This window comes from Oenanthe melanoleuca, chromosome 2 (assembly GCF_029582105.1).
Source record: "Oenanthe melanoleuca isolate GR-GAL-2019-014 chromosome 2, OMel1.0, whole genome shotgun sequence".
NCBI lineage: Eukaryota > Metazoa > Chordata > Aves > Passeriformes > Muscicapidae > Oenanthe > Oenanthe melanoleuca.
Window position 1 is genome coordinate 88,094,306 of NC_079335.1, and position 15,000 is coordinate 88,109,305.

At 37.2% G+C, this 15,000-nt stretch overlaps 1 protein-coding gene across 3 annotated transcripts in view; it reads right to left on the bottom strand.

The window, feature by feature from the left end:
* Positions 1–15,000, bottom strand: part of KIF13A (kinesin family member 13A) — a 104,027-nt gene that overhangs the window by 35,659 nt on the left and 53,368 nt on the right. For all 3 annotated transcript variants that reach the window (XM_056483941.1, XM_056483940.1, XM_056483942.1), the window contains exons 6-14: positions 14,606–14,786; positions 13,587–13,674; positions 12,207–12,341; positions 11,590–11,702; positions 6,463–6,574; positions 5,856–6,068; positions 4,148–4,258; positions 2,839–2,973; positions 1,578–1,708 (exon numbers count right to left, since the gene is read on the bottom strand). In XM_056483941.1, coding sequence (XP_056339916.1) covers positions 1,578–1,708; positions 2,839–2,973; positions 4,148–4,258; positions 5,856–6,068; positions 6,463–6,574; positions 11,590–11,702; positions 12,207–12,341; positions 13,587–13,674; positions 14,606–14,786 — 1,219 coding nt within the window. The remainder of the gene's footprint in view (positions 1–1,577; positions 1,709–2,838; positions 2,974–4,147; positions 4,259–5,855; positions 6,069–6,462; positions 6,575–11,589; positions 11,703–12,206; positions 12,342–13,586; positions 13,675–14,605; positions 14,787–15,000) is intronic.

Sequence of the window (15,000 nt, forward strand, 5' to 3'; positions counted from 1 at the left end):
GATTTCTAGTGTCAGAATTATCACCTTTTCTCTCTGCCTTTGGCTGGTACAACTCTTCAGTAAACATACAGACAAAGTTGATTTTGATTGCAAAGTTTTTTTTAAATGCCTGTTTCTCAAACTGGGTCACTGCCTGTTTCTTATAGAGACCAAACTTAAATGTATGCAAATCCTACTGACAGAGCTCTCCAAGATACAACTTAGTCAACACAGAGTTGTAAAACATGCTGTTAACATATTTGGCATTCAAGCATAAGAAAAGATCCTTAGATTCAAGTTTTATTCTTTCAACAAATGGAGCCTCTATTATTAACAAGGGTCTATTTTTGTGAACATCTGGTATACTGCTGTATTTCTTTGTAGGTTTCTTTGTATTTAAGTTTCAATCACAAAATGGGAAAAATTGAGCTGTTGAACTTTTGCATGTATGAGTCACGCAGCAGAGCATTTTATTTGAAAGGGGAAAAAACTTCAGTAAAATAAAAAAGGTCTTTTCAAATGCAGCATTCCCATTTCAGCTGTCTCTCTCATGTAAGTCAACACAAACACATAAGCATTTCATTTTAAATCAGATCTTTATCTAACTTTTTTCACTGAAATTCTGGTAGCTAAATTTCTGTTGATACTAGTATCTTAAGAACAGTTACTTAAACATTGCAGATCAGCCCTGAGTAAAACAAAGTATGTTTTTTCCACTGACATGTGCCCTTGTTCCCGCCAGTCAAAATGACTGATTCCCAGTACAGTAATTCTATCACCACAAGCCTGAATCCCATCTGTTTGAAATTTTGTACTGTAGGCTGCAGAAGAAAAATACAAGTGCCTTTTACTAAAGGAAGAATGAAAAAAATCAGATTTTTTAATGTGTCTCTCAAACTTCAGTTTCTCATTCTGATACTAATCTCTGTACATTATTTAGCTACTCAAATTTCAGATAAGCAGCATGACTTAACTAGGACAAAGGTACTGCTTTATCACATGCTAATGGAGATAAAGTGACAAAGACATGTACAATTCCACCCAAGGAGCAACAGTGCCCCTGGAATGAAAAATGATTAAAATACAGAAGTAGAAACAAAAGGTGAACTGTGATTTTACACTGCATATTAACGAGACACAACAGTAATTAAGGATTTAGAAAAGAATTCACATCTTGAAAGCACCTCTTCCTCACAGAATATTGAACTTTACAACAGGAACTACTCAAGAGGTACCATTTATTCTCTGCCATCAAGGCACAGGCTACTATCCCACCACACAGGGCAGGACAGCCAGCAGCACCTTGTTACTACCCAAGATACATCCAGCCAATGGCCCCTCACTCCTACCAAATACCTTCTTCAGATGGCTTATTCCAAGCCAAACCACTGACAGCCTGCTGCCCTGCAGAGTGGGTTGGGTGGGTGCTCACATGGGCAGGGGAATCTTAGTTTTAATCACTGAATTTCCCTCTAAGTATGTCAACTGTATTGAAAAAATACTTCTGTCTGTATGAAATAAAAATGCATGAAAAGTTATTTTCTGTCAAAGAAAAGAAAATTTCCATTTCAATGAAAAGTGCTGCTGATCTTCCTTACCTTGCATTTTCTTTTGGTGTGAGTGTAACTTCTCCATCTAAAGCAATATCAATCTCACAGTGTTCTGGTTGGATTCCTATACCAAAGAGCTGGATATCCTGAGAGGTATCTGCACCAACTCTTGTGTGATCCTAGAAAATAAGCTGTTACTAAGAGACAAGCAAACTACCACTGTTGACATAACTAAGAAAACATTAGTTGAAGTGCTGAGACTGCACAGTTTGTATGTCTGTCAAGCAGAAATGGTGCCACAGACTGCGAGTCACACACAAACTGTTGTGCTGCCCTGAACTTCAGCTTCATACAGTTTTAGGTAAAGCAAAATAAAGCAGTTGACACGCAAATTCTGATTTAAAAGTATTCTCATACTATGCCTGTGTACATACATTAAACACAAAAACCAGAAGAAAACCACCCATGTTATAAAGACATAATTCAGGGAACAGCATGGATAGTAAAACAAGGTGCAAGTTCTCTGCTTTTCAGAAAACAGCTATACAGTAACTCAACTAAACAAGCTATTCTATACGTAATTCCAAGATGAAATAGTTTATTTTGTTAGTGTTTGAGAGGTTGTGTTTTATTTGCTAATGTTCAAATACAGAAGCCCTCCTTCAGCTACCAAAGCAGAAGAGTAGCTATAAAAATAGACAAAAGAGTCTACCATATATTATTGACAAGCAGCTCACATTTCCCTACAAACCGACTAGGTTTGTATTTGACTTCTTCAGTCTGGCATGGAAAATGTTAAAGAGTGGTATGAAAGCTAACAATACTTGGAAAATACATTTCTGTAAATTTTCAACAGTTCTTTTCTTAACTCCCTCCCTCATAAGGTTCCCTATCATTGAAGACTATGTTATTCTTACTGATTACAACTGAACATCATCTCTTTATGATTAACTCTTCACATATTGAAAGCACTCCCCAGCTCCCTAACAAAAAGAAGCATCGAACATGAAGCTCCTGCTTGAAGTTCAGGCCAGAAGACAACTGGCCAGGTACATCCTGCCTGGAAAAGTTAGAATTGATCTCAACACTGGCCCACATTCAGCATTTCTCCCACCATTGGCAATCAGGAGCTCAATTAAGAAAACAGTGAAGCTGAACCTCAAAAAGAGAACAAAAGCCTAAATAGTAGGAGGAGGCTTATTCTATTTTGCTGCAGCAAAAAAATCTATATCCCCTCTGAGTAAATTAGAGCTAGAAATTCAAAGCAAGTGTCCTTCCTTCTGTGTAAATATCCTGTTCACATCCTTACCTTTAAATAGTAAACCAAAAGCTCGTTGAGTGCAGGGTCTGCATTCAGGTTCACCAGATAACACTTGTCATCCCCAACCTTGATACCTGAAGACTCGAGGGAGATTCCCATGCTCTCCAGCTGTCTTTGCCTCTCCTGCAACAAAAACAGGTTCATCTTGACTGCTGCAATATGTAGGGACAAGCACAGAGCAGCTAAAGCTGAAGATGCACATGCTGAGTATGCATTCTGTGTATCATCATCAGACACTCGTCAGGTACCATAAGGTCAGTAGAGTTTTTTTTACACACCAACCATACAAAGTTAGATGCAATCCCCAAACAGCTGCCTCCCCAAAGGGGAGCTTACTTTACCAGTCCTATTAAATTTACTGGACTTATCTACACAGCTCTATTGAATGAATTAAACAGACTTTTAAGTTACACAATGAGGCTTTGAGTCTTTCTGCTAGTAAAAAATGAAACTCAGTTTCAATTACTTCAGAGATAATCATAGTCATAGATGATTTAGAAAATAACATGCCACAATTTAGGCCTCTTTTTTTTCAGTTTTATTATTAATTCAGCTAAAGCACTTCACTGATCACATGAGACTTTCTTTGCTACAGTTTGGGTGTTGGGATTTTTTGTTTAGCTGGTTAGGTTTGGGTTTTACCATTGCTTTTTTTTTTTGTTTGCTTTTTGTTTGTTTGTTTGTTTTGTTTTGTTTATTTATTTAAACAGTCATTGCACCAAAACATGCTTCTGGAACATTAGGACTAGAAAGGGAAACGAACACCACTTTTTCTTCAAGCTATGGATGGAGGAAATAATGGAAAAGTACACTAGAATCCAGAAGGGGGTTTTTATGTACAAAAAAAACCAAACAAAAACATACATTAGTGACTACATGTATACATTTACCTTTTCTGGTTAGAAATTACTAAAAGCAAAAGCAACAAATACCAGTCTCAACTCTGATCCTTTTGTAGTTCTTCACTTCCTTAGTCACTTCAAGGGAAATATGTCCATGGCTTCACTATGGTTTTATAAATAAATGAGCTGCCCAAACACCTTTTGATGTTTTTTTTAAAAAAATCAAATACTGGCTTTTATCAATGCTATCATGACACCACTAGATTTATGCTAATAAAATACAGACTTTAAACAAACAAACCAACCCTAAAACCAGAAACAAGCGGAAAAAACAAAAATGCAGAGACATTTCAAATAGGTGGTGGGAAAACAGCATAGTCCACTAAAGCTCATGAAGTTCAGCTGACTAGTAGTGTACGAGTATCTGGTTTTCCTCCTAAAAATTTCTGAAGTACCTGTGCAATTTCTTCTGTTTTTCTTAGCTTTTCTTCCCAGGTGACTGTCAACTCTTTTATTAGTTTTTCCGATTCTTCCAATTTTTCCTTCAGTTCTGGTGCCTTCATGGCCTAAAAGGTAGAAATTAGCAAAAAACCTCAGCTACTCTTACTACTATGACATCTGCTTGCACAAGGAAACTGAACATGCAATATCAAATGCAACAAGTATAAATTTCTACTATGTCCCCAGGTTTTTCAAGGTAAAACTTGAAGAAATAGGAAACTTGAAAAGGAGGATAGAAACAACCTTTGTTGGATCCAGATCTGAAATAGCTGAAGATTGACAGAGATCCTAAGCTAATGGAAAGAACAAAAATCTCTGGGCCTGGCCACTCAAACTTCACTGTCTGTGTAAAAATATGTGAGTATTTAAAAACTTTAATTCCTAGCTGTCTGAAGTTCAAGTGCAATATCTTTCTTCCAACAGTAGTTTCAAACACAAATTCCTCTAGACATTTAGCCTTCCATTCTGTCTTGGTTTCGTAAGTGCTCTTAGTTGCATTAAAGCTTTCAGATTGACCCTGTTTGAGTACCTTCAAAGGAAGGCATGTTCTGGAGCTAATACAGGCTTCTCATTTCACAACAGGAAATAAAAGCAAAGGGCTTGAATATGTCCGGTGCCAAGTAACAATTGAACAGGCTGGCCTATAACCCTATATAAGTGTTTTTAACAGAAGGTAGAAGAGAAAACACTTAACAAAATAACTGGTAAGACTTTGGACACCTTCCTACTGATTGTGTTCAGCTGCAGCCTGCCAACATAATTAACAACATAGTACAATAATATTTTCTGAATTAAAATAAGCATTTAAAACAGGTTTTTATTTATGAAAGAAGTGAATGGCTCCTTTTCCTTAAAGAAGATTTTCCCATTTCAATCTATAAGGAAGTGTTCACATGGATAACACTATTCCTTAAATGACAAAAAAATTTAAACATCACACAAATTTACTCTCATGCACAGTTCTGTTCCTTTTCCATCAGTATTTTGTGTCTTTATAGAAATGATCAAAAATATTTTCCAATCTGTTGAGTACCTAATTTGTCCAGATAACCTGGAAACCAAATAAACTATCCTACCGGGATACTTCATTCTTCAAATAGAAGTATAAATCTAAGATGAGCATCAATCACACAGTGTCAGCTATTAAGGCAGTGAAACAAACTGCTGATGGTTTTCAGTGCTGCATTTCTGACAATTTTTAATAGATTTTCACAAATGTCAGAGAGAAATGTCCCCTGAATTTTGTTGTCCAGTAACAGATTTATGACTTATCACACTTTTCCATCTGACTTAACATATATTCCACCAATGCAAAAAAAAAAAAAAAAAAAAAAAAAAAATAATGCTAATAAGTGAGTCTACGCAATGAAGATGTAATCTAGTCCTTATCTGTGCTGCATCAATTATTGCTTGGCCTTAAGCTCCTCAAGAACTGAAAAGGGTGACCATCAGCACAATGTTGTCCTCATCTAAAAGTCATTAAAGATAAGCATACATTAAGTTTGATTCAGGAAGAAAGGTAAATTTTTTTTTTTTTAAAGGAAAGAAAAAAGAATGGGTGCAAGACTCTTTCTTTCCACATTTTGTAAGAAAGCTAGTCTTCCACACAATGTGACATTTCCTTGAGAAACTCATTTTACATTGTACTGTGTATAAGGTTACCTCAGCTTGTGAGAGCTGTTCTTTCAGTTTTTCAACTTCTTCACGTAATTCTCTGATGACCCTAGCATTTGGATCTTCATTCACCACAGCATGGTTAACTATCCTTTTGGCTCTGTCTGCGTATCTCAGAGTTGAGAGTGTTTCCTCATAGTTGTCTGCTGCTGGACTAATTGTGGCTATCATGGCAGTTTGGCTGTTTCCTCCCAAGTTGTCCTGTAGTGCAGCCACAGAAAGTTCAAGAGTTAAAAATTGTTCTGAGACTATACAGCATCTTCACAGAGAGACCTAAAATACTTAATAAAGGCACTGAAAAGTACTATTTAGGAACTGAAATGTACTCTGGATATAAACTAATCTGTGTGTTCCATAAACATTTCTAGCCAGCTCTACCACTTTTGATTCCATTACAACTGAAAACAGTCAAGTAGGATTTTACATTGAATTAACACTTAGCTGTATTATTTGTAGTAACATAGCTATGAGAGCTCCTTCACTAACTTCTTTAAAAAAAGATAAGAAGTCCATGCACACAGAAGCATACTACAATGATCCTACAAATGAGTAAACTGACATCCTGTGAAGGTGGTAAACAGAAAATACAAATTACCTTGAGAAGCCAAGTGAGTACAGAGTCTCTGTAAGGCACAAACTTGTTTTTCCCCTTCCCTGCTGCTTGGTCAGCAAGTGATGATATGACCAACCCCAGTGTTGAAAGTGATCTATAAATGCAAAACAGCAGAACAGCTTTAATACATATTCCAAATGCAGATTTAATAAAACACAGAAAAAAAGGATTGCTCTGCAGAGCTTTACATGCAATTTTTAAAATATCATAGACTATTTTAAGTTGGAAATGACCACGAGAGATCAGCTAGCCTATTGCCCTGCTCCAAACAAGGCAGTGTATTTCTTTAAAGTTGTATATTTAGAGGAAAAAAACTGGTATCAAGAGTGTTTCATCACAGCTGGTACTAAGATCATATTTCAGAAAGACTGAGACTATGTTGAGATATTTAGAATAGTTTGAAAAGTGTAAAATAGCCTGCTTCGGTATATGAAAAATCACTGCCCTTGATTAGACATCTACCTTTTCTCAGAGGATAAAAATCTTTCTGATTTGGATGCAGTCTCATGACAGTGTTACAAGTCAGTGTTGGCAGCACAGCAAGAACCCCTGTCTCTGGGAACGGTGTTTAGGAATGCTGACTCAAATGCCAACTAAAATGAAACAATTCTCCAGCCATAAGAAGGCATCCTCAGAACAAATCCAGCTGTGGCCCAGGAGTACTCATCTGCCTGGTGAAGCAGTGACCAGCCAGCTGCCACAAAGCCATATAAGGCTGCTGATGAGAAGAGGCAGATTAGGAGGTCCCTTGACAAATGACTTGGGGTATAATTAAGGTAGAGCCTCAGCAGCTTCTTCTGGGGGACATAGCCCCAATGATCGCCCAGCTACAAAGGTGCTGCACAAGTGTGAAAGAGAGAAGCCCCCAAATTGCTTAGCAGACAGCTGAATCCCAAACAACACTCCAGAACCATGAAGAAAATAGACACCTCATCATTTTGGTACATGTACAGTTTCTACCAACAGGGGCAACTGTGTCAGCAATCCAGTCAAAGCATATGTGTGCAATATTATGCAATTCTTATACAACCCAGTGTAAATTTTAAGTGACAACAGGGCTCTTGGGGTGAGTATGATTAAGATAATAAGCTTGTTGAGGAGCCTGAGAACATTAAAGAGATGCCTAAAGGGTTTTAAAGGAGACATCACTGAAGCCCAAGAGAATTCTAGATCTGTCACACTCCTGGCTTAAATATCCAGCTACTCTCTATAAGTACCAAAGGAAAAAGCTTCAGCAGCATTGCAATTAGATAGTCAAATAAATCTTTAATTGTACTGTTCTATTTCACTCTCTTGTGTTTTCTTTTCAAACACTACTATTTTGGTTTATAGGCAGTATTTGCACAGTATTTATAACAGAGTCTTAGTGCTGCTTGAAACCGCCACTGGTTCAGAAATAGTACTTAGAAAATGACAAAAATGCTGCAGAAGAGTGTTTCAAGGAAGATATCCAAGGGTAAGTTAACAAGAACCACTACACGTGCCACATAAGGTATTCCATATTGCATATAAAGATAGCATAGACCTGGGAGCAAAATTAAAAGAAATTTAAGGAAAGACTAGGTAATCTGAACTCCCAAGAGAGCACTCTATTTTGTAAATTTGCCTGTAGGATAACTTTCTGATTCACCTCTGAAAAATTCATAGCAAAAATAGAAAGTCACATTCAGTTTTGTGGCCTAAAGAAAAGCCTAATAAGCTCTGAATGTTTGTGAGAGGAGGATAGAAAAAGCAGAGCTAGTTCTTGCCTCCAGTCTCTGATCTCCACAAAGAGAGATGACAGCATGCTAAACATGCAAGAGCAAACAGTAGGCTGCTCCATGCTGCTCTATAGCAACCTCCTCCAGCACAACTGAAAAGCACCACCAGTAAACTCCCAATGGAGGCCAAGGAACATATAGCTAAAAAGCCACCCTAGACTACTTTCCTCTGACTCCTCTCTTTAAATAAAGGGAAATATGAAAACCAAAGCCAAACCCTGAGGGAAGGGGAAGAAATGGGCAGTCAGAAGCAAAGTAGGAAGAACAGGGATTCAAAAAGACCTGTGACTGAAATTTATTTCCCAGCTGGGCTGCAACATCAATTTGAGTTGTGGGTACTGCATTTCAATGAAGAGGAAATTTTAAGGTACAGTTTATTAACGTGGGATTGAAAATCTGATAATTTTACTGCTCCTTATAAATACTGATCTTATTTTAAGAATAACTGTTAAAATCTGCAATAAAAGCCAAATTGGAGTAATTTATGTAGTTTGTTTGAGATTTCATAATACAAAGCTGTTTAAAGACTTTAAGGGAAGCAGCAAAAGGAATGGCTGCCCAACAAAATAATTACAGGATTCATCAGCTGCAGTGCTTTGTGCTGGATGATGCATCAGAGATCTGTCATTACTCTGATCCTATCTCACGGTACTTATATAATGAATCAACCAGACAGCCAAAGCCCACAGCACACAGCAGACTGAGTCACTCCAGGAGAAGCAGAGTGGACTTGTTGCAAGATTTCAGCAAAGTGCCATTTCTGCACACTGTTTGTTCTCCTTGGCCCTGTTCCTCGGGCATGACCAGGCTGTCCTTAGTGGGCACACTCCCACCATGGGCCTGAGCCAGCAGCATTGAAAAGGAAGTGGTACTTCCCCATCACAGAGAGACAACTCTGTCCCTAAGTGACACCTATTCAAGCTACTTCTGTACAGTTTAGAAGCAAATTCTTCAAGGAGCAGAACCCACTTTTCTATCAGTTAACTCTGAGTCCTAAAACCCTCCCTCAAATCAGCTTGGAGCCAGACCTGTCTCAATCCATTCCTTGCCCCCACCTATATCCTATTTTTTGCATTCTAAAGTTAAAATTACAACAGCTATGATTTTACTAATCAGAGATACAACTGCAGCCTGCTCACAGAAAGTTGGTTTTTTTGGTAGACACTAATTGACAGATTGTTTATTCTGCTTCCTCCTACTACTGTGTCCTAGAAGTTCTTTGACCTCACCACAGAGTTGTAAAGCACCTCCTTTCCTATACTGGGTATGGGAACTAGCACAAGTTGGGGAGGAACAAGCATAGCCAGCTTTCCTATGAGGTATGGCAAATCTCCCAAAAACCGTCTCTACCAAGGCAGCTCTGCATCAGCTCTGAGAAAAAAAACAGAAGGCATCTCTATTACAACTTGAGGAAGATGTTGACAAAAAATGACACAACTTTTAGTTGCTTCAGTAAGTGGGAGAGCAGAGCCCCCTCTGCAATATGCTGTCCCCAAGACAGGAAAGAATGTTTTGAACAGGAAAAGATGTGGGACCAAAGTGGCATCAAGTCACAGCTCTAGCCAGTTTTCACCAGAAACAAACGGTCCAGACACTAAATAAACAGACACATTATTTCCTCATTCTTCTTCAAGGCAATAAAACATAAAACAAGCAGCAAGTTTACTTGCCAGCAGCTCCATTTTTTATCTCATTAAACATAACACATGCCACCAATACATGTTACTGAGGCTTTTTATAAAAAAAAAAAATAGAATGAGAAAAGGAGCTGACATAGTAAGGTATATGGTTTAAACTCTATCACTCCAGAAAACATTACCTTCCCCTAAGGAGCAAGTTGAATCGCACCCTAAAGAAGACTGCACACAATGTTCTCTGAACAACTAGTCTTCTGACTAAACATGTGCATCTATTTTGAGGCTTAAAAAAGCCAGACTTCATTAAACCTCCAACAGCAAAACTCTAACAGAAGACAACAAGCACAGCACTAAGAATTCTCTTTTGCTTAGCAGTTCCAAAGGAGATTTCAAATAGAGAATGTTAAATAAATGGACTAAGTATTACAGATTTATATCGCCTTATATCTTATATCTTAGATTCATATAGTCTAAAAATTTAATTGAATGGAAAATGTAGAGCTGTCCAGTTTTCTTTTTAAAATATATTTAACAGAAATGTTTGGTGCTTTTATCTGAAGTTCTGTATTATCAAAGAGGTTTAGCATGGGCAAAACAACCCTCTCCTATTGCATTGATACCATAGAAGTTTAACATTGAATAAATATCCCAAAAGAAAAAAAAAACTGAAATCTTTCAAATCTTTCTGTACCTATAGTAATATTTTCAATTTGTTAATAGCTGTTGGGAGATGTGGCATTTGAATTATTGCCCAAAAATTAGAAAGAAACATTTATGCAAAATACAAATACAGTTTCTAGTTAAACCAATCTGAATTTAACTAGGAACCTGTGGGGTAAGGTTACAGTATCTGTCACTAAGCAAAGACAGCCACATAATTTTGTTTCAAAAGAACAATGCCAATGTGGCTACCAATATGATGCATTAAACAAGAAGTAGATTAGAAGCTAAGCTGGAAAGAGAAAACATGTTTAAATTAACAAGAGGTAAATTTGTAGCATTGTAAGTATGTGTGCTGTTCCCACACACACTGTGCTGTCATTGTTAATATAAAATACCTAAACACTTTATAACATTTTGAAATAAATTGAAAAGCAGTAGTTTTTAATGTAACAGATACACTCTTTATTTCCCAGAAAATTAGTACATTTAAGACAGCAGTAATAGTGTGCTACATTCTTGCTTCTGGACAATACCACAGTAATTATGGCTAGAAAACGTGCTTTAAAACTTGTCATTGCTTGAACACAAATGCCCAAGGCAATGCTAAACCAACACAGCTTCCTTCTGATCCGATTTTCTCAAACTGTGCATTATACCCTTACATATTTTAATTCATGTTGGAACAAAGCCAGTCAACTCTGCAACTTTGCATTTTTCCTTGAGCAGATGATGAGACAAACACATGAGCCTGGGGACAGGGTGTATAAATGAATCACAAAAGGTATATGCTTAATTAAAGAGCACTGCTGTCACTTTTTCCAGATAAAATTCATATAGCCGTCATCTGAGTCAAGTATGAATCAAGATCCCTATGCCAGTGTCAGGAAACACATGCTGCTCAGCACAGAGCAGCTCAAAGAGCCATATTGAACTGCTTCTAATGAAGCTCATTTGAACTGACTTGTGAGAAGCACACCAAGAGAAGGCCAGGGAACCAACAGTGATGCCTTTAATATGGGGTTTGCAGCCTGTGTATGCTGATATCTTACTTGTTTATGTTGCTGCCTTCCTTCAGGCGCTCTCCTGCAGCTCCCGTTTTGGACACTCTCTCGCTCCCAGCCAAATCCACCAGGCTGACCTTGCTGACCTTCTCTCCAGAATTCTGCACAGATGGGACATGGGAGAACAACAGCTAAGAAACACTGGTATGAAGCACCAACACATCTGACCATGAAACACTGTTCTTCATAATAACGTGGGTTAAAGTACCACATTTGAGACATGAGAGAAGAAGGAATTGTCAGAGGTCTTACAGATCTTTAAAAACCACCCATATATTTTCTAGTAAAGGTCTGAAGCACCAAGGAACCAAAATCAGCCATGTGGTAACATCAATCACCTTATGGCAGAGCAAGCCATTAAAACACGTTAACTCTAGCAACAGTTAAGACCTAAGAAAATTTCACAATGTCAACATCATCTTAAAAAGTGATCTGTTTGTTTAATCTGGTGTGCTTCCTCACTCTTCCAGGGTTCTCTCAATCCTGATTACTGCACTCCACAGCATCAGAAGTTAAAGCACAGCTAAACAGATGATGTATGCGGAGGAGAGAGGAAGAAGAAGAATCCACCACAACTTCCTAAATTAACCAACAGAAATACGTACACCAGAATGCAGGTCATAGAGAGTCTGAGTCACTATAATATTGAACACAGCATGAGAGCGGCTGCTTTCTTCATTCATGTTGGTTGCTGCAACTGTTCGTGATTTGTTTCCTTCTGACATCAGTGACTCAATATCCTGGAGCAAAAAGAGTAAAAAGGGATGCTAGGATAAAAGCAAAGTATTGTGCTTGCTAAACAAAATCCCCATCTAGATGGAAGGGTGTGTAGGAGACAGGAAGAAGGGAAGGTAAAAGTAATGAGAAAATACTTTGCACATTTTGAGATGTATTGCTACAGAGGCATATAAGTCACAGAACAATGTTAAATTGTATCTCTGTATTAAGTGCTGCACTTAAAAGCCCAGCAACTACAGTCAATGCACTTTTTCCTTATCTGCTGCTGAAATATGTTGGTGACATCCACATTACAAATCATACTGTTTAATGCCAGGAATCAGGCCAGCACAGATTCACTTACACAAGTGAACACAGGGCATCTCTTTACTGACCTGCATTAATTGGCTTCACTTAACTGGCTCAAAATGTTACCTCATTTCAACCTGTGCATCTCACATGCAAGACAAAGATGACTATGCAGAGCCTGAAATATGTGCTTGCTGAGTCTTCCAAAACCATTTAAGAAGCCATCAGCCAAAATCTAAGCATGAACAACATGTACTAGAATTTGCACAAAGGAGGTGTGCTTGCAAAGCAAGCAATTCACCATAAAAGCTGCAAAAGCAGTTTTTATAACTGTATAATATACACAGATGCTGCAGAAAAATAAAAATTAATAAAGCAAAACATAACATTACACAAAGAATTAACATTTTGAAAAAAACACTTCCAAATCAGATTTCTAAATCAGTTTCCTCATAAAAAGAAAGTCCTACACAATTCATAAAACTGCACTGCTTTAATCATTTCCCTTCTGCTTATAGTGGTTCATTGGCTTCCACAATATTAATTTATTTGAATGTGTTTTGGTAAGTCAAGTAGGCTTAGATGCTGTACATATACACCTGTATAAAACAGAATTTAGTATTCAACAACAAAGTCAAATTCATGCTGGAAGATTAATATCCTCATTTTAGAATCCTCATATTTCCTGTGTCAAGCAAATATTGTATTCATGGCATATATTACATGCAGTGAAGCTGCAAATTAATGAGATACCACTACTATATTTGAAATTAATATAAGGACAAACCCAGTGTTTCCACATAAAATAAATACTCACAAAGAATTAGAGAAGATCTTTGCAAAGCCAAAGACTCATAATCACTCAAGAACCAAAACATTTGGACAGACATCTCTTCTGAGATTCCTACTGCTTGTTTACATAGGTATTATTCATAGACTTGTCCCTGGTTTAGATTTACCTCAAAGTTTGTAACAGCCAGCTGAGACAGACCATCGACATATGGACCCAACACCTTGTGCTCTCGAACCTTGAGGGACTGCCGACTCCTAGGGAATAAAGTACATCTCATGGACAATCTACTAATTAGCATGGATATCCCAAAATTACCCCAATATCAATTAACTACCCTTTATATACCAGAAGCCAATTTATGTCTTTTTAATTGTAACAGGAAGAAGAAAGTATTTTACAATTTGTAACTCAAACAATAAAGACTCAAACCAATATAACTAGTTTTGATCTATAAATGATTTATTTTAAAAAAAGGAAACTAAAAATCTTCCCCACATCAATTTGCTAAAGCTTCCATTCTTCTCACATTTTCTACACTTTGACATATACTGAATAAGTCTGAAATCTATCTCGTTAACTAACTTGCCTACAACACCTTCAGCAATTATGTTCAATAACTGAAATATAAACCACATATATCAATCTCAGCTGAAAAAGTCCTGTCAAACTACGCCCTGTACACACATCTCCAAGCTGGAGTGCCTAACCACTATTCCTGTGTAGACAAAACAGAAGAAAGAATTTCTAAGTATATTCTAAGGTGTCACCTTTCCATGTTCAAAGAAGTTCAATATCTAAACCATAAGGACAAAACTGTAAATAAGCTTCAAATTTCTTCTAGCTGATGAAAATTCTTAAACAAATACTGCCTGGGTCACCTGGCAAAAATACCCCAGAATTTACTCTGTGGTCTTGCTTTTCGGTGGTAAATTACTTCATACAGTATCTGTTTGCATCGTAGGATGGTATCCTAATGTTTAAATTAATCACACCAGTTACCATTTCATATACAAACTTCACATGAATACTCTCTTCTTTCTGGTGTTTGACATCTAATCCTCTCTAAAAAAGTCATATAAACATATATTCTGAATGAACCTTCTTGGAGACTTCCAAAACCAATTCCTATTTTTAGAATTTTAGACAAAAATACAGAAGGCTGTGGGGGAAAGTGAAGCTACTCACCCTTTTGGGTCAAGCAGATCTCTGACTTTCTCATTGTAGATTTCCATATAGGACACTTCAACTTTAAAAGTATGAGATTCATTTTCTTCTACAGAGATTCTCTGAAATAAAGCACAACAGAGCCGTGGGATCAGACCCAGCTGCTCTGCATTGCCCATCATGGAAAAGGATTTTCCTGAACCTAAAAGAAAAAAAAGGAGAATAAAATGCTTTAGAATGTAATTTCTTAATTACTCATTTGTTCAAGAAGCACATTTTAATTCTTTTTACTGCTTCAGGAGCATGTATCAGAAAAATAAGACAAGACATTCCAGACAGATAGATTATTCTTTGGGTAAGGTAAATAAAGAGAGAAATTATCCTCAGTAGGGACATTACTTGGTACCTCTTGGAAC